Source organism: Punica granatum, chromosome 5, assembly GCF_007655135.1.
Source record: "Punica granatum isolate Tunisia-2019 chromosome 5, ASM765513v2, whole genome shotgun sequence".
Lineage (NCBI taxonomy): Eukaryota > Viridiplantae > Streptophyta > Magnoliopsida > Myrtales > Lythraceae > Punica > Punica granatum.
The window spans coordinates 3,452,445-3,472,677 of record NC_045131.1 but is presented as its reverse complement, the minus strand read 5'-3'; the positions used below and the strand labels follow the sequence as shown (position 1 = coordinate 3,472,677).

At 39.7% G+C, this 20,233-nt stretch overlaps 2 protein-coding genes and 1 pseudogene across 3 annotated transcripts; all 3 read left to right on the top strand.

The window, feature by feature from the left end:
* Nucleotides 1–4,492: 4,492 nt before the first annotated feature.
* LOC116206938 lies at nucleotides 4,493–6,347 on the top strand. 2 transcript variants are annotated; one of them, XM_031539776.1, is made up of 3 exons: nucleotides 4,493–4,938; nucleotides 5,042–5,320; nucleotides 5,806–6,347. In XM_031539776.1, the coding sequence occupies exons 1-3, from the start codon at nucleotides 4,765–4,767 to the stop codon at nucleotides 5,809–5,811; spliced, it is 459 nt and encodes a 152-aa protein (XP_031395636.1). In that variant the 5' UTR covers nucleotides 4,493–4,764; the 3' UTR covers nucleotides 5,812–6,347. The 2 variants fall into 2 exon arrangements, with proteins under 2 accessions (XP_031395636.1, XP_031395635.1); XM_031539775.1 differs by having other exon boundaries at nucleotides 5,799–6,347.
* A 3,745-nt stretch (nucleotides 6,348–10,092) lies between these two features.
* Nucleotides 10,093–12,052, top strand: LOC116206592 (purine-uracil permease NCS1). The gene has a single exon (XM_031539360.1). It carries the CDS (start codon nucleotides 10,177–10,179, stop codon nucleotides 11,890–11,892), a length of 1,716 nt encoding a protein of 571 aa, XP_031395220.1. The 5' UTR covers nucleotides 10,093–10,176; the 3' UTR covers nucleotides 11,893–12,052.
* Nucleotides 12,053–15,520: 3,468 nt separating this feature from the next.
* On the top strand, nucleotides 15,521–17,747 carry LOC116207855 (annotated as a pseudogene).
* Nucleotides 17,748–20,233: the final 2,486 nt, after the last annotated feature.

The window sequence follows — 20,233 nt, the reverse complement described above, 5'->3', positions numbered from 1 at the left end:
AATTTAATTGCATCCGTTAATCTCCCTTGAGAGTAGAGAGAGAGAGAGTTACGTCATCGAGATGTTATATATGGGGAGGTCTACAATGCAATCAGTTTAAAATTGATTGCACGGTGCATCTAAAATGTACACCGTTAGATTAGTTTTGATAGATCTGAGCCATTAAATTTTTTCAATAAAATTTAAGGGCAACCTGCAGAATCGGTCACCCATTTTTCCCTTCCAAAACAAAATCTGGGCTGAATAAAATAAAGAAAAAAAATCTCAACAATGACCGTCCATCTTCTCACCCTTTCGTCCATCTTCTGTTTCTTTGCCCCTTCCCTCCTGATACTTGTTGCTGCTTTGCTCGTTTTGCAGTCTAAATTCTCCTGATTTGGAGCAACGGTGAATGCTCTCTTGCAAAGTTCGACTGCAAGATCTAAATAGGTACGTCGAACATAATTTTTACCTCTTACACTCAACACATCAATCTTTAGTTTCCAACAAATGTCAATCTTCTCTCATTTCTTTACCCAGGCTTACAGCTTTATTTAATGTTGAGAGGAGAAAAGGGGTCGAAGATGGTGTGAGAGTGCAACGAGGCCCCCCACAATCAACAAACTTCACTATAAAAAATTTCCACCAAGTAAGTGTTCATAATAGTTACACAAGGAAGACACGAAAAGTTTCAAGTGTTCATAATGTGCGATAGATGAAGCAACAAAATTATTTAGAAGTTTCAACGAGGATCAGAAAAAAAGTATTTGCGGAAATTGGATTTGGGAGCCTGTTACATCTCAAATGCAAGTAGAATAAAAGTTTATGTGAGTGGTTGTTAAGTGAGTTCACTCCAGCACATGTGAGTTGGTTATCCATAACACTAATAGGGCAATCTCTCTGAAGGATGTGCGAAGAAATCCTAGGACTTAAATCTGAAGGCACGGAGGTTTGTATGACAGGAGATGAAAGGGACATAGCTGAAGGAAAAGTTGAAGGAGTCAATGGATGTAGACGGTGATTTTAAAGTTAGGTTAGCACTGTTCATTATGGGCACCATTTTATCTGGTCTTGCTGTCTCTCTGAAATATTTGTTTGCTGTGAGAGAAATACAATTACTGGGGAGCTTCAATTGGGCAAAACTGGTGCTTGATAAGTTGAAAGAGAGTGCTCAAAGTTGTTGGCGATGGCACCTGAGCATATATCTCCCTTTTAATTAACTTTTGGAGACAGCTCCAACTTATACATGTTGCGCATCATATTGTTAATATTATTGCCGGCAAAATACAGTTGCACAAAAAAAAAATTATACTTATTAGCTAATTGGCCATTCGATCCCGATTTAATATCTAAGCAATTAGGTGCATGACGATTGCTAAACTCCAATCTTCTGCAAGTGATAAAAGGAATAAATTTCAAATGAGTATGCGGGACGTTTGCTATAACACAAGTTACACTTGCTATCCAAATCCTACGTAAAATAGTAGAACTGTTAAAATTTTGGAATCGGATATACGTGGGGGCCGGGTAGGATCAAAATCACAACACAGGTATGCTGTAGTATTATATGTTTATGATATTTGTATAGTTTCCGACTTTCCGTGCCGGTATGCTCTATTATATACAAAAGCAAAAACAAAAAAAAATTGTTTTGAGCTTTTTTTTTCGTAAATTTCTTTTTAAATTTCTGCACAACGCATTCTACTATATTTTTCTCAATTTCGATTGAGTCAACTATCTTTGCCCCTGTCAACCGTACGTGTTGATGAAATGAAGGGATCATTGTATCGGAAATCGGCCCTGGCCTTCCTCTTATTCTCTTCGTCAATCATTTTTTGGATCAAGCTGCATTATCTTATTACTTTGGTCGGTGTTTCAGAACTAACTAGAGTACATGTGTTTGATTATCTTGATATATCAGGGCCACTTATTAATTATGTCAATACAATATGACTATTTTCAAATTCACAAAACTCAAATCCGAATCCGAGATGTTACTTGGAAATGAAATATATACATTTGATTGATTTAACAGTTAATAACTAACTGCCTTGCGCGAATTGAAAAATTGCAAATCTTAGCTTGTTAGCTAATTAGCTTCTTCTTTTTCCCGTCTTAACCATTTATTTTAATTAGTCTGGGAGAAACTTCATTTTATGTCTCTTTAATTCTCTTGATTGTTAGGGGAAAAAAATCATTCTTTCTCTCACAGAGTTTTCCAATTTCCTCTGTGGAACACGGTAAAACTGCAAGAGGAAGGGATGGTCGCCAATGATATTGGCTAAAATTAGAAATTCTAATTAATAGTAATGGACGAAAAGGATTTACGAATACAGATCTAACGGTTTATAATGGTACCATGAAGCTTGCATTGTTCAATGCCAGTTGCAACCTCGGATACGACTACCAAATTTCATTTGTTTTTCTGGAGCACCATTTACAAAATCACCCTCCAGACAATAGAAATATATTTATGAGACCATGAGGACAAATGTGTTTGGTTTTAGAGTTGAGTTGAGTTGAGTTTTGATTTTAATTTGTTTATAATGATTGTGTTGTTGAATTATTAAAAAAAATGTGAAAAAATAATGAATATCTGAGATAAAGTAATGGTTAAATAATAATTGTGTTGTTGAATAGTAGAAAAAGTAATGAATAATTGAGATAATTTAGTATTAAAAATTGAATTGAATGGTTAAAAAAATTTTAAAAGTGGAGAAATAATAATTGTGTTGTTGAATTGAAGATAAGTAAAATTGAATTAAAATAAATTTATAAATCCAAACACACCAAGACATCCTGGCTTGGCCCAACGAAAAGAAGATGGAATTTCTCACAACTATCAGCAATAAAGAGCATTCCTAAGCAATAAACACTCTAAAAGGGAAATCAATTCAGATCAGCATTTTGAATATTGCCTGGCATGCTCACTCGTATTTCGCTTGGAAGGCTCGGAATCAGGTTACTCACGGTGGTGACCCCCTTCCTGCTGAGAACATATGACAGGCTATGCGGAATGCTGTTCAAGGTTGTCTCTAGGGTGCTGGGAATTTGCAATCTAGAATAAGGAATAATGCTCAAAAGTAGATCATGGCGAATTGGGGAGTAACTGTCTGATGCTTTTCTAGTCTGTTGGGCCTGCATGCTCGATTTTTTGGGGCTTTGCCTAGTTTGATGCCTCAATTTTTCGCAGCCTTTGTCTATTTATTTTTTCGATCATTAATGAAGAGAGAACAGCTGGAAAAAAAAAAAAACAGACATCAGCTGTAGAGCCCATTGAAGGGCTAGAACTTTGTGCGGTGGATATATCCCGCCGCCTTGAACAAACCCATTAATTATTTATATTACAATAAAAGATATGAAAGGAGACTGCTCAATTTCAACAAATTATTGGAGGAGATCAAAGGAAAACATATCAAACAAAACGAACACAATGGAGGAAGATGACAATGAGATAAAGAACAATTGGCGTTATGCATTCGGCAGTTGTATTACAACCGTGTGTTACGCATCCTGCTTCCACCCTTTTCTCAACGAGTGTGCCTGCGTTCAAAATGGCGTAGCAATTAAATTGTAGGGATCGATCATAATGGTATAATTTTTTTTTTAAATTATATAGATGTATATTATGCGGCCGGCGACAACATCTACCAACGTATACGACAATTTGCATAAGATGGATAGTTGTCTCCCCAAAAGTTAATTAAGAGGAAGACATATGTTGAGGTGCTATTGCCAACATCAATTTTCTAAATTCTTATAATACACTGTTTAAAGCTTTTAGTCAATTGTTATATAGTTTGGTTTGGTTTGGTTTGGTTTGGTCTGGCCATAAAAGTATTCTAATGTAGCGAGGCATACGTCTTTTTATTATCGCTACCCTAAAGGCTTGGATTTCCATCGCAAGTTACTCATAGTCATACATTCGGTGATTACTATGCATGTAAAACTTATTATAACGATATATATAGTCAAATCGTACTACTAGAAAAGAGCGCATAAACCTATTACAGTAAAATATGAAAGTCAAATTACATTTACAAAAGAAACAACCTCAATCTATCAAGATATATAGATGTTCATACATCCACTTAGTCTCGAGATATCGACCAACGTATTATGATAATGATCCCAAAAATGATCGATGATGAGAAAACTGGAGAACGTCACGGAGACATTGAAAAATAAACAGTAATGCTGAACCCCAAATAATTCTCCTTTTCTTTTTGTTTTTTAAGTTTGCTTTTTCAATATATATATATATATGCAAATTTGGCGGTCTCCCGATACAGTCCCTGTAATGTTTTGCATTGAAGTCAGTCGCTTCGGCGTCAACGCTGGGCCTTTACATCAGCCCAATGAGATCACTGCATGTGGAAGAAACGCGTGGCAGCATCCTAAGAGTGGATGCACTCGATCCACTGGTAGAACTGCTTACAGGGTAGCAAAAACCAGAGCCAACCCCGTGCATACGTAAAGAGAACAAGGAAGAAGAAGAGACCCCCGCCCAAAAGAAAAAGATCCCATAGTAGCGTAAGCGCCAACCCCAATCTAATTCCCCCCGCTCCCACCGTACGGCTTCAATCGCTAGCTCAGCCACCGGTTCCATCGCCGCCGTCGGATCCCCTCGCGCACACCATCGCATCCTCCCTTCCGCTCATCAGATTGTCCAAAGCGTTTCTTTTCTTCCTTCCTCTCTCATTGTTTGATTCCTCTCATTCGCTCTCAACGGTCGGCTCGGAATCTATTCGCTCTCTCGGCGCCGCGGCGGAGGTTGGAGGAGCAATGGCGGCACCGGCGTGGCTGGAGCCGCTGCTCGGGACGGAGTTCTTCTCGGGGTGCCCCGTGCACGGGGAAGCGCCGCGGAGCGAGTGCAACATGTACTGCCTCGACTGCAATGCCGGCGCCTTCTGCTTCTACTGCCGCTCCGCCCGCCACAAGGACCACCACGTCGTACAGGTGAGTGAGTGTCAGCCCCAGCCCCGCCCTCACCGGAAAGAAACGGTTTTTCCTCCATTACCGTTTCCGCAATGCGTTTCTGAAAAAAATTGGGACATTTCAGATACGGAGGTCGTCGTACCACAACGTCGTGCGGGTGGCGGAGATACAGAAGGCGGTGGACATTGGCGGGGTCCAGACCTATGTGATCAACAGCGCGAGGGTCATCTTCCTGAACGAGCGGCCCCAGCCCAAGGCGGGGGCCACTTCCGGGAATCGCGGAGGTGGGGTTGGGGCCGGAGGCGGCGGAGGAGGAGCGGCTCACCACCACCACAACCACACTTGCGAAATCTGCGGCCGGAGCCTCCTGGATGCGCTCCGCTTCTGTTCGCTCGGCTGTAAGGTTAGCTTCTGCCCTCTCAACATCACTCACAGCTCAGAATGCCGATCGATGATGACATGTTGATTGATGATGATATGATTGCTAATACATTATATATAGTCTCATCAATTATCAATATATATCTCCATCATCATCCATCATGACCCCACATTACGATCATCACCATCACCATCACCAACCAAATTTGATGGTTGTACATTACATTGGGCTACCCATATATAATTCGAATCTCGACTAGCATTCTGCTAATTCCGCATATACGCATCATAATCGAATTTCATTAATCCGAGCAATCTATTCTTTCAGAGGTCTGTATACCTCACATTTATTGATCATGGTATATAGTGGGCCGTGGGCATATTTACGAATGTGATTTTCTCGTTAAGATCAAGATGATTGCTTTGGTTATAGATCAATAATACATGTTTAGAATAATGTTTCTTTTATGTCTTTTTTTTTCTTTATTGGAAATGCTTAGCTTGCAGGAGTAAAGAGAAACGGGAATGCAAGCTTTAACTTGGGAGCTGCGGATGGGATGCCCGTGGAGAGAAGAGAAGGCATAACTTCATCGAGGAGGGGAGTCTCCTCAGGGGAGGAACAAGAGCATCAATTCCATGAGTCCTCGCGTGGGAAAAGCTCGTACTCATCGAACCACCAGCCATCTCCCTCGGCCACGCGCAGCAGAAGAAAAGGCATCCCACACCGAGCACCTTTCGGGTGCTAGCCCACTCATTCCGAACGATATTTAAGTAATTCTCAGGAACATCCGGCACGATGTACTGAGTGATTACCAAAGGATATAACTTGGTGAGTATAATTAACCGATGCGATCCTCTCTTTTAGTCGCTTTCGCATCACATTATTGGAGAATACGGGTTTGGAAAGGTTGTTAGTGTGACTTTATGGGATGGTGATTGGTGGCCAAAGATACAAAATGGCAAAGTAAATTATGGCTTTTTTTCCTTATTTTTCAACAGGGAAGGGAAGAGTTTGGGGACCCAAAATGCAACAAAAATTCCCCCCCTTCTCTCTCTCTCCCCCTAATTCCTCCCCTTGTGAAGAATCCAATAATTGTAAAAGGATTTGTTATTTGATCGATAGACGCAAGGTAAGGTTGTACATTGTTCACATTAAACAAAATTATTTGATTGATGATTAATTTAAAATTAGGGCCGAGTCTTCGGGGAGTCCGTTTGATACTTTTCGTGGGTCCACCAGCCACATGGGCCTTTTACATAAAGAACCAACACCTTTTTCTTCTACATGTTATGTATCGTTCAATTATTATTAAGTAATGCACATAATAAACAATGTTTAATAATTAGACAAATCAGCTTTCTATGTTGTCCCTTCTTTTCTATCCGAGTTTGGGCAGCTCTTAATGGAACTTGACGTGGTACCTTCCCTTTTGGTTGTTATGTATACATCTTTCGGTCTCTTTCCGAGACAGCGATATGCATTATGTATGAATCTAATTAGAGGTTTTGAACAGTTAAGATTTCAACAAATCGAGTAAGTCATTAATTGGAAAAAGTTGAAAGTCCAAAGAGAGCGGGAGATAGGGAATTCCTCGGTGTAAAGAGCGATATCCGATGCATTTGCTATACGTTAATGATATGATAATTGAAAGAATTGCTCCGTTTGGTTTCGCAATTAAATTTTAAAATTTTAACTCTAATTTTAACTCTACTCACTACACAATAAAAATTAACTCTTCAAAGTTAAAAATGCGGGCTCAATACATAAACTCGCATACAACTCCACTATACTCAATTCAATTTTTAATATTAAATTCTCCTAACTATCCATTACTTTTTCATATTTTTTCTCATAATTCAACAATACAATCATTACAACCCAATTAAAATCAAAATTCAACTCAATTCAACTCTAAAACTAAACGCACTATTAAAGTGGCTCGTTATTGCCTCGTACACATCAAACGGTTTGGGTTAACCTTAGCCGGCTCAGACCATGAATCATTTTTTGAGGATAACACAGTTTTAAATCGACATGCATACACTGACATACATTTATTTTTCGGAGCATCTCATTCTGATAACAAAGTTATACCGACTTTTGGTGGTGACGCTGAATCTAAAGACTGAGGAATCCAGTGAAAATGACTCGAACAAGTGCCACCAAATACATAATTAGTAGAAGCGGTAACAGGCAACTTCGACTACTCCGGACTGAGGGGACATGCACTTTCCTCCCTTCGCGTACCCGACCGCGACACAGTGCTCCCCGCAATCTGAGTACTTCGGGCACAATCCTTGGTAAGCAAAGTGCACCGATGCATCATCCTTCGCTGCTGCTGCCACTGAAGCTAATCAATTCAACAAAAAAATGTCAGAAATTTGAAAAGAAATGTCGTCCCGAAGATGCACCCTTTCATTTGAAAAATCAAATTATGCAGTCTGTAGCTTGATCGGTCAGATGGTTATACGAAATTATTAATTTGAATTTGCGTCGATCTTATGCGCCTATACATGCGAATTTGCTGATAAATTAAATGAGTATTTTACATATGAAACTTTACAGTTCTTTCGAAGCAAATTATAATATGCAATGGACGTCCATAATATATATATATATATATATATATATAGATAAGAGATTGTCATTAAAGGGGATTATTATTTTTTATTACCTGCACTGAAAAGCAAAAACGCACAGAGAAGTCCAAGGAAGAGGCACTTCTTCAAAATCGAGGTCTCTCAAGGAAGCCATATATGGTTCTTCTGCCTTATGTAGTCTCTGTAGTTCTTTGGTATGTTTCGATGACTGATGATGAGACAAAGTAAAGTCTAATACAAGGTTGATATTTATATAAAAATAATTGTATCTTACCGGGATAGCTACTATGAAATTAAAATAGAAAGAATAGAACACATATTTCCATAAGTGGTTTCATTCATACCTTATTTTGGCAAAATTGTTGAAATTACTGCATGGAAGTTACATAGTAATGATCTAAATATTCATGCCATATGTATATGGTAATGACATATATAGATCCACCGTATATGAGAAAATTTTGAATGATCCTACCTCATAATGATGTGGTAAGGAATAACCAATAAGATTACTTCAATTAAGAAAACTTACCACAATTAATCGAGTGATTAGCACTTATTATTTAATTTATTACAATTTAATTGGTTCTTCCTCATGTCATGTGGCAAGGTAGGATCACCAAATAATCTCTTCACCGTATATACCAAATTTCACAGCCTAAAATTGGGAAAAAATTGGAAAATCTACAAAATATTTCCATTGCTTCTCTGTAATTTCCCTTGCCAAAGCTGAAGTGACATTACTTATATGACCAAAAAAAAAAAAAGAAATCGATGCCCATGCTTCCATGTTTTATGAATTTTTATGTGTCTGAAAATAGGAGGAAATCACTTGGCTTCCTCAAAGTACTGGCACGGTAATAATTAGCAACTTTGTCTCCACTATTAATAGAGGGGACCCACTCGACGCTGTGCAAAACTTACTTTAAGTTCATAAGACTATATCGGCAATAATATAGTGTTACGTGTAAATTATTTTTCATCTCTTGAATATAAATTTTTTATGCCATGAACCTTGATATTTGGAAACTCAATTAGGTCCGACTAATTCAGTCGAGCCGGATCGACTCACTAAATGATAAAACTCTTATGGCGTGAATATATATCAATAATAATAAATTTATTATGTAATAATGTATATTAATTTGGAACGTCCACTCCACCTGCCCTTTGTTTTTAATCTAAATTATATTTGTTTGATTATTTCCAATTCGTAATTGAATTTCTTAAATTTTACGTTAAGAAGATGATGATTAATTTTCACGCATAAAACATAGAGCAAACTCAGACCTATTCGGTCTGTTTAGTTACAATTTCAGCACATGTTAGCATGGATAGGTACTTTGCCTCTAGCTTCTTTTATAATTTTGGTTTCATACAATTTAATTCATAAAAGTGAAGTTTTAGTAATTTTTCATTTCATGGGACGGAACCTTCTTCTTCTAGAGTTTATATACTCATTCAGATGTTCTACTTCACACAGTTCCTGATAAAATAAAAGACATCGACTAGTCTATAGATTGACTTAGCTCAACTCAAAATCGAGCACTTGCAAAAGGTCCGTTATACTTTCGAGCCAGCCCACGGTCGGTCCGACGTAAAAGTTTTACGCAAGAATATACCATGACACAATATCTATTCTTAACCTTATCTTGAATTACAATCTCATCATCCGATTTTGAAATCGGTATGGGATGACAATTTCTGCTTATTTAATAAATTTCCTGCTTTCCTTCCCTTTGTCCACGGATCAATCGGACCGATACCCCATGTCTACCACCTGATTGTTGACTTTGCAACCACTTCAGTGGTGTGCAAGGTTAATAAAATAAATAAATATATTAGTTGAAAAAAAAGAAAGATGTTGCCCATCTGTCATCAAGCTCATCATCCAATAATTAATACCGACAAGCCCCGCTAGGAAAATTATTAGAGATACCGTAAGTGTAACCGTTAAATATCGCGTGACGGATCTGATTCATTGAGGATCCGCCTTGAATAATCGCTTGATCCCACCACTTGATAGGAGTTTTTGTTTGTTTGGCAAGTTAATGTATTGGATGGATTTCATTTGTTCAATTATGATTTTTTTTTCTCTCTTCTTCCTCTCCAGTCCACTGCCCTGAAGAAATATATGAAAGTGACATATTTGATTGCAATGTCTGCCCACACATTTCCTATCTTCAACGGATTCTCCAAAAGGTAATATACACCACAAACATATGCACCCAAAAAGCCAACCTTAATCTGGGGAATCTTCTCTTTTGCTCTCTTTCAATGGTGTCCCCATGTCTCAGCTTCAATCTCCATCACCCCACTTCTTCTTCCTCTTCAAACTTCAGACCTCTCACCCTCACTCTCCCTAAGGCCCTTAGGCCCTCTCCTTCCTCCTCCTTTCCAAGATCAAATGAACTCAAACCCTACACGAAGCCCACCACCATCCCACTTCCCAAACGGCGGACCGCCTTGGCCCCGATGACCGTCCTCAGCCGACCGCCCGGGCTTGAATTCGATGCGGACCCGACCCTCACCAATGAAGACCTCCGCCCTACAACTCCTCGAGAGCGGACTTTCTCGGGCTGGGAAATGGCGAGCCTGTGGGTCGGCCTCGTGGTGGGAGTCCCGTCGTATTACCTTGCCGGATCGCTCGTCGACCTCGGGATGGCATGGTGGCAGGGGATCGCGACCGTGGTGGTGGCCAACCTGATCCTCCTCGGCCCGTTGATCCTCACGGGGCATCCGGGGACCCGGTATGGTATCCCCTTCCCTGTCCTGGCCCGGTCCTCGTTCGGGATTCGCGGGGCCCATGTCCCGACCCTGCTGCGGGCTCTCGTGGGCTGCGGGTGGTACGGGATCGAGTCGTGGATTGGCGGCGAGGCGATCTTCGTCCTGCTCCCCAAGTCCATCAAGCAATCCTCCTCGATGCTGACCCAACCCGTCCCGTGGCTCGGGACCTCACCGCTCGAATTCGCGTGCTTCCTCGCATTCTGGACCGCCCAATTGGCCATTGTTTGGAAAGGGATGGAGGGGATAAGAAAGCTAGAGAAGTACTCGGCCCCAATCCTGATCTCCCTCACTTCATGCCTCCTGGTTTGGGCCTACGTTAAGTCCGGTGGGCTTCACCACATGCTATCCCTCTCCTCGAGGTTGTCTCCCTCCCAGTTCTGGGCCCTCTTCTTCCCTTCCCTCACCGCAAACATAAGCTTCTGGGCCACACTAGCCCTCAACATACCGGACTTCACGAGGTACGCAAAGGCCCAGAAGGACCAAATCTTGGGCCACATTGGACTCCCGATCTTCATGGGCCTCTTCACGTTCGTGGGGCTCGCCGCAACGTCCTCGACGAAGGTGATCTTCGGCGAGGTCATCTCCAGCCCGATCCAGCTCCTGGAGAGGATTGGAGGTCCCGTGACAATGATCCTCGCGATCCTAGGCATCTCCCTAGCGACGGTCACGACCAACATTGCCGCCAACGTCGTGGCCCCCGCAAACGCCCTCGTCAACCTCAGCCCATCGACATTCACGTTCCGGCGCGGGGCCCTACTAACAGCCCTCCTCGGGATTGCTTTCCAGCCCTGGAGGCTCCTCAAGTCGAGCGAGAGTTTCGTCTACACGTGGCTCGTGGGCTACTCCGCACTCCTAGGCCCGATCGGTGGGATAATTCTTGCAGACTACTATCTAATCCGTGGCACAAGGTTGAGTGTCAGGGACCTGTACTCCCTGAGTCCTAGTGGCGAATACCATTACACCAGGGGCTATAACTTGGCAGCCCTGGTGGCGCTCGGGATCGGGATTTTGCCGGTGATCCCAGGCTTCCTCCACAAGGTCGGAGCTCTCGGGAACATCCCGAATTCGTTTGTTACCATATACAACAACGCGTGGTTTTTCAGCTTCTTTTTGGCTGGTTTTGTGTATTGGGTCATGTCGAATTTGGCCGGGAAGTCAAGGAAGGTTCTGCCTTATTCGGATCCACTCCTCGGCCCTGAAAATTGAACCCGATGTGCTGCTCTTATTTTTTCGAATAGGCACACTGTAGATTTACATTTGTTTGTAAAATGTAAATGAAAAAAAAAATGAAGGTTCCGTTTAATTTTTCTTTTGCTTGTATTATCCCATTAATTCCCACCGCTAAACATCCAAATTTGAAGTTTCACATCCTAATGGGAGTAACACCACGAGTGCAAGGATTGACGTGATCAAATGATCGTTGTAGACAATGCTATCATCTAAAGTAAAAGTTGTAAGAGCATATCCATGTATAATAATATATAAAAACTGGGACCAAATTTCAAATAGTCCGTAAGATGAGCCAAGCCTTGCATTAAGCGAACTTTCATTTCTAGCCAATTGATAAATGACCATTAACTTAATATATCGGTAATGACACATCACAATTCATTAAATACATTAAAATATATAATTATGAACGAAATTGTAAGGCCTAAACAATATATGTATCAATCTTTGCTATAGGGCACAAAATATTGTTATCATCAAAGCAGCAATGGTTCATTCAACTTATATTGTACTAGTGAATACCTGCAGTAACATTTTATCAATCGTTGTTATTACCAAATGTAATTAAAACTCATGACGTGAATAAATAGAACGAAAAGCAATATATGTCTACCGAGTAGATATCACTATAGATTGTGAGGAAAATTAACAAATAAATATTCACTCTATTCTCATGAAAATGCGAAAAAGATATATATATATATAGTATATATATACAATATATTAATTATCACACAAACTACTATGATAAACTCAAAAATTGATGAACTATTTTTCCAATCCACAGCATTGCGCTGGTGAAAGGCCCTAGTACTTCTTTAACTTTCAATCTCTTTTTAAGTTTAATTTTCGCGCTTACCATTAGTAAGTCGTTTTAGTTTCTTAAAATGGGGCACATGCACAGGGAATTTGGAGGAGAAAAAAAAATTAAAATTAATTAAGAAGAAATTTTTTTTGATCATTGCGTGAGAGTGAAGAAAAAAGGAAGAAATGAAAGGCAATATGAAAGAGAGAAGCATTAATTGCTTTTAGAAGCCTGATTAAAAATTTGCCCAGTGTTATCCTTATGTTAATAGAGCCACATTATAAGGTTGATTTATTAGGAGGATTTTGCATTTCCCATACTCATAAGCTCGACAGTAATATATATATATATATATATATATGTTTATGCCAACTTTGGAAACTAATGATGGATATATACGTTTAGCATGGGCTCGATCGGGGACTTGCGAAGTCTCTTGAGATAGAAATGAAAAATTCTAAATTCAACATCCGTATAAAATGTCAGTTGCTTGCTTCTCATTAAATTCGATCAAATATATTTTATTTTAATATACGAGTTATCCGTTATGAAGGTAAATTTCAGCCTATATAGTGGAAGACCAATCGATTGATAATGGCCCACGAAGGCCTGTAGGTCCATCACAGAGGCCCAATTAATTTTCCTACACTCTACGGACATTATCTACATAATACATATATAAGAAAGTACGGTAACCCTCACGGTCTCTCTTTGGAATACTTTCCGGTAATACTCTCTCACTTGAGTGTCAGAAACCCTTATTGTAGGTCACGGTGGCGGTTGGACTTGAATGGGGACTCAAGGATCTTTCATGATGGGGAGTGAATTCCGACCCGTATATTTTTTCTGTATCATTATCTTCATGGATATAATTTATGTTTGACTCAGGTAAGAAAAAAGTGATCCCTGAGTTAAACACGTACAGGAACTTTTGGATGATAAATCGTGTTCTCCCTCAAATGGTCCAGAACCCTCTCTATTGAAATAAGGTCATACGTCAGACCCCTACACATTATATACAAGATAAACATCGAATGGAAGGTAGATGAGATTATTCTAGGAGGACAGAATATTATCGATATGACCAAATACAGGATATGGATCTCTAAAGAGTTAATAGAAGTATAAAATTTCCGATTTATATGGCAAATATATGGTTTTTTTTTGTGTGTATATATATATATAAGGTGTGTAAACATCACGTCTCACTCATAAACTCGACTATATCTATATGCATATAATAATTTAATTTAATGGGAGAACCTGGGAAATGATGGATATGCGTATTATATATTACATAAGCGGAAAATATTATATATGCGGACAGATGCTTTGCATGGTCTCGGGGAATTCACATTGTCTCTCTTGAGGTAGGAGACAGAAAAGTTCTAAAAAAAAAAAATCCTGTCCCAGTCCAAAACCGGGGCGCCGCCAAAGAGAAAAGCGGCAATGCGAGGATCAACCGACCCGACATAAGTCGGTCCGGGAAATCCGAAAGCCCGATTTCATATTTGGACGGGTAATATATGTCCGGTCTCCGGGTTGGTTCTTGGATTTCGTATTTAAGGGGAAAAAATGAAAATGAAGGAAAGAAAGAAAGAAGAACTTGGCGGGGACCCTATTCGACATGAGTTGAATTTCCTTTAAAAAAAAATTTGGGGTTGATATTATACATATCGAGCAATTTTGAGTTTATATTTGAAATTGGTTTTCATTTTGATAAGTAATTGACTCAACTGCATTTGAATTTATTTTGATTAATAAATAACCGAAATATTGTGCTGGAGTTATAATTGAATATTGAAAATGTTGGTTAAGTTTTGTGGTTTCAATTTTCAGGTAATTCGACAACCCGATCCATATATTCAGCTCTTTCGGGCCGGAACTTCCCAACCCAACCAGACCTGAAAAATTACAGCACCAGCTCGAAATTGTAAAACCCCATCCAAGAACCGTTTGCATCCATGTCCATAACCCATCGTTGGCGAATTTATTTTTAATAGTAATATATAATTTTAAAAGATGAATTTATTTTAAAATAATAAGAATTTTCAATAATTAAAGTAATTAAATATATCTTTTGTATATGAAAATTATCGAAGTGATTATTTGGCAAATTTGATAGCATGAATTTATGGATTGTATGGGATTATAGTTTTAGATAATTAAATTTTAATATTGGAAGGAATCATGTCAAATGAAGAAGGCACTTAGCTACGAACTAAGATTTTCATGGAAAGAGTTATTTGGCACGTTCTCTTCTTACTCTCCGGTTTTTATATACTATAATATCGATAAGCATCTGCATCGACATCCATGAGGATGGATCGACATGGATGATCAGTTCAATGTCTTGGGGAGCTTCTTTGTTGTTAGGCAGGCATACGTTTCCCAAAAAAAATAAATGAATATATTTTCCTAGAAAAGAAAAAAGAATGAATATATTATATATATAAAGGTCTAGCTAGGTTAGTGTCCAGCGATACATATGCTCGCGGTCCGAAGTCCGAACCGTATAATTGTCAACGCTTTGTTGTCCCCTACGATTCCGTCAGCAGCCCATTTTTACGGGCAGAAGTGGAACCAGTGAAGAGCAAATTCACTTGTAGACCCCTTGCTCGCTCCAAATCTTTAAAATGACCGATCTCTCCTCTCTCAAATTCGCCACACTTTCTCGCAATTATAATTTCCATTTTAAGATTGAGAGGCCATTTCTCGATCGATTCGCGTCTCGCTTCAGGTGCACATTCACGTGTGCATAAGATAAATTCGAATAACACGCTTATGCAAATTGGTGCGATGACAGAGCCCCGTCATATGAATGATGATACCAGCCGATACCTAAAGGGAGTGAAGTATCTGTCAGAGAATGAGATCAACAAATTGCCGGACAAGTACATCCTACCGGTTCATGACCAGCCCGGCATGGTCGTTGAAGCTGAATTGAACCCAATGAAAATGAGTCTCAGGTTTCCCGGGATTGATATGGCAGAACTTCGAGGTCCTAACCGATCCGTAGCCATCAAAGCCATTGCCTACGCATGTGAAGAATACGGGTTCTTTCAGGTTAAAAAAAAAAAAGTCTTCCCTTGATCTATATATTGAAAACTTTACTTTATCCCAAGCATTCAAATTGATCCACGTTAATAATTAAAATTGCTAATCGAGATTAAAGGATTATGGAGGCTACGATAAATTAATTATTGCAGGTGATTAATCACGAGATCACGACGAAAGTAGTGCAGAGCATGATCGACGTGAGTACGAGGTTCTTCGAGCTGCCGTACGAGGAGAGAGCCAAGTACATGTCCTCCGACATGTTCTCCCCGGTCCGGTATGGGACCAGCCTAAACCAGAACAAGGACGAGATCTTCGACTGGAGGGATTTCTTGAAGCTCGCGTGGCACCCGATGTCCGTAATTCTCCCATACTGGCCTTCCTCTCCCGCCGACCTGAGGTTCGATAATCAATCCAGCACATTCTAAACGCTTATAATTATAAAATATGGCCATAAATTTCACCAAACATACCGAATTTATTTATTCTTAAATTATATATATATATATATATATGTTGTCTTTTGTTCACATTTTTCTTTTGCTGGGTCTTTTTGTTCAGATTTATGTTCTTGTATATATTCTTCCTCTTCTTTTTTTTTTTTTAAAGCTTTCAATCCTAGAATGCTGTGGCGGCTTCTGGGCTACTACATCCAAATCCCCTGCTCTGCTTTTGTTTTTTGGGCCAACCCTGCTCTATGCTGTTTTGCTTTTTCAAATTTTCTGTTATTTGATATTTAATGTCATTCATTCTATTATATTGCATATAAATTTATTTAGATAAGGGAAATTGGGGGCTACTTACGCCTGGGAAGCAAAGAGCTTGTTCATGATGTTGACGGAAGCAATCCTAGAGGGCCTCGGACTAAATCCAACATTGGAAACCACGAAAACAAAGGATCAGCAGGAAAAAGACCGTGACGAGAATGTCATGAAGAAATTCGAAGATGGGAGCCAGTTATTGGTCATCAACTGCTATATGCCAGGCCCCGAGCCCCACTTGACGCTCGGAATGCCTCCTCTTTCCGTTTAGGGTTCCTCACTGTTCTTCTGCAGGATGGAGTGGAAGGCTTTCAGTTTCAGTTCGAGGAGATGTGGCTCACGATGGAGCCAATCCCCAATTCTTTCGTCGTTAATGTTGGTGATCACCTCGAGGTAGGTTGTCTTACACAACATTCAATGGCTATAAAATATATGTGTGAGCGTTAGGAGAATAATTAGGTACACATTTTAGGAGGATTTAGTATTCACGACGACTTATTAATTAACACAGAAGCAGTGACGAGAATAAACAGGACGAATTAATACAAAACTATAACTTATTACAACTCGGAAAATTTCATGCTATATACACTTGAAATACATGTATGGTACATATATATATATATATATTTACTTGTAAATTTGCAAGTGATTTGCTTATATAACTCAACTAAATTACGTAAAAAGCTAATCTATTACTCGAGATCAAGTAATAATTTACTTGAAAAATACAAGTAATTTGTTTACATGTACCATATATACATTTCCAACCTCCTTATATTTGTAGACCCAACTTACAAGTCAAGTTGAACCAACAACTCAAAAAGTGAAGCAACTTATAAACTCCCCCAGTGATCATATTGGTGTCAGATATTCAGCAATGGGAGATAAAAGAGCGTCCTGCACCGGGTGTTGGCGAATTCGGTGAAATCCCGAGTATCGGTTGCCTCTCTGCACAGCCTCCCTCCCCAGTGCACGATCAGTCCCTTGCTGGAGCTCATCAATGAGGCAAATCCACAGCGATACAAGGACACTGATTTGGCGAACTTTCTCGAATATGTATCCTCCTGCGAGCCTAAGAGGAAGAACTTCTTAGAATCTAGGAAGTTGGCTTAATCGTCGAAAAGGATGCTTAAGTTGACTCCTACAGCAACCTATAGCTTCTTCTTTTTTGGCTCAATCGTAGCAACTTATAGCTGCTAATAAATGTTTCCTCGAAAGCTGTAGTTAATCAGGACGTTCAACAGATAATTTCCGCGATAGTAATTACCGATGTTTTTCACTGTACTAGGCAACGTGCCTCATTTTGTAGCCGAGGAAATAATAACTGGTGTAAACATAGGTAGGGAGAAGCCCACTTACACTGCCCGTAGCCCACCCAGCGTTGAGTGGGCATCTAATGGGCTAGAGAAGACCACTTACAGGACTTGGAGGCTTAATGGGCCATAAGAGGGTTTCTTCTGGGTCTTAAGTCGATCCACAAAAGGGCCTTTTGCAGGCTTGGTTGGCCCACCAATAGGACTGGGTGAGCCAATACAGGTGCAAGTTAGCCTTTAGGAGGACTGCAAGGGCCACTATCGGGCCTTTTACATGCATGAGCGGGTCAATAATATGCTGGAGCAAGCTTCTAATGGGCCATTGTCGAGCCTCTCACAGGCACAAGTGGGAGTTGACTCTGCGGCTTCGGTCAAACGGGAAGCCACCTGCCCGTTTTTAATGGTGTTAGTTTTTTTTTTAATAATGTATAATCATGAAAAATTCTTGCAAAAGGAAAAAGTGACATACATTTTTGTGAAGAAAAATGGGCCAAGCTCAGTCCACTTGACCTGAGTACACGGACTCGGCATGCCCTGTCGTTGTTTCTGTTGACAGTAGCTGCCAAAACAAGAGATTGCGTCCGACTCAAACAGTACCTCCCGACTTTTGTCGACCATGCAATGTTTTGCATTTTTGCCCCCTCGAATTCCTGCAGTTACCGTCTCCCTCGAAGTGGCCAAGATACACTCAAAAAGCTTATGCTTTTCATCTCATTTGCAGCGTGAGTTGACACCGGGTTGGAAGTGAAGACTGCAACCCATGCTACAATGCAAGTTTTATAGTGTCATCTTTTGAGAATAGAGAAAATATCATATGAACTATTCTCAATTCATATAATTTCAACTCATGTGTCCCTCGTTAAGTTTTTGAATTATTCTCCATGACATGACTTAGTTCGTAACATTTCATTTTTGGCATAGTGACGTTAAACCATCCACATGAGCTTACTTGATTTTCTTCGCTCAATGGAGATGATAGGGTAATTAAGTCTAAGGGTAATAATAGTTATTTTGACATTTTAAAATTTAGGGCGTCAAATGACTTAACATTAAATTTGAGGGTCAGAAACACATTGTGAAATCACATATATATATATATATATTGGTTTATTAATTCTTTTTAGTTTTTTGTAAAGAGATAAACTTCCCAACGAAGGCTCCTTAAAAAGAATCTTTACGGAGGCCAATTGAAGCATGCTACGTCGTAGATTGTTAGGTGATTGTCGGTATTAAAATAATAAGAAACTTATTAAATAGAAAAAATATATTATTTAACAAGAAATTTATTATTTTTAAAATATGAAGGTACTTGCTGATAATAACAAACTTGTTATTTTGTAAGAAACTTATTATTTTGAATACAACAAGTCTCTTGTTAAATAATAATTTATCTTGCTAAATAACAAGAAACTTATTTTTTTCGGAGTCTCCAAAAACCTACCTTAGGGCCGCCCATACCCTAGCAATACCCTTTTGTAAGAGTAATAAATGAGAGGGTTAATCACATAAAAAAAAATCATGACTTTTTACCAAATTCTCAAATCTAACAACTTTTTTTTTCCCTTAAATCTAGTAGTAACTTGCCGACGTTAGTCCAAATCTAACATGCGTTCCAAAGTCCGTTAATTTTGCTGATGTGGCAAGTAACAACAGTGACAAAGCAAACGAAATCCGACGTGGCAGTGATTGAGCATTTTCTATCAATTTGCGGGTCCCACTAAGAGTAAAAAAGACACCTCCATCTCCTGCTTATCATAGTCGCCACCTGCATCTCATGCGGGAAATCTACTTTCTGCCTCAATCATCATCACCATTACCACTTCTATCTCTTCCTCATCATCACCACGGCCACACCATCAATATCATCTCCTCATCCTTTGCCTATCACTGCTCTTCCCCTCACCTTGTGGAGCTGTGGCAGAAAGAGAAGGAGGAAGGAGATTAAAGAGACGTCGGCGACGGGTTAAGTATGGACACGACAGTAGCACAACAAGTGGCTCAAAAAACAACAGAAGCTTGGGAGTTCAGTGGGGGAAGGTGAGAGCCATGACAGTAGCTCGGGAAGGAGCTGCAGGAAGCAATAGCCTCGAAAGTATAGAAACAACAATAGAAACGAGAAAAGATGAGCATGCAGGAAGTGTTTGGGGTGGGCCTGGTGATAGCGGTTACAGGATAGAGAAGAGGGGAGTCGACATCCAAGAGTGATTGAAAGAGACATCAGGAAAAGAAAGAGACTGGAAGAAGGGGGAAGAGGGCAGAAGAAGATGGAGATGATGATAGGATGGTAATATTCAAAGGAGGCTGAGCAATAACAGCAATTAGCAGAGCATTGGCAGCAAGTGAGAGGCAGAGGTGCAACAACAACAACATTTCTTAAA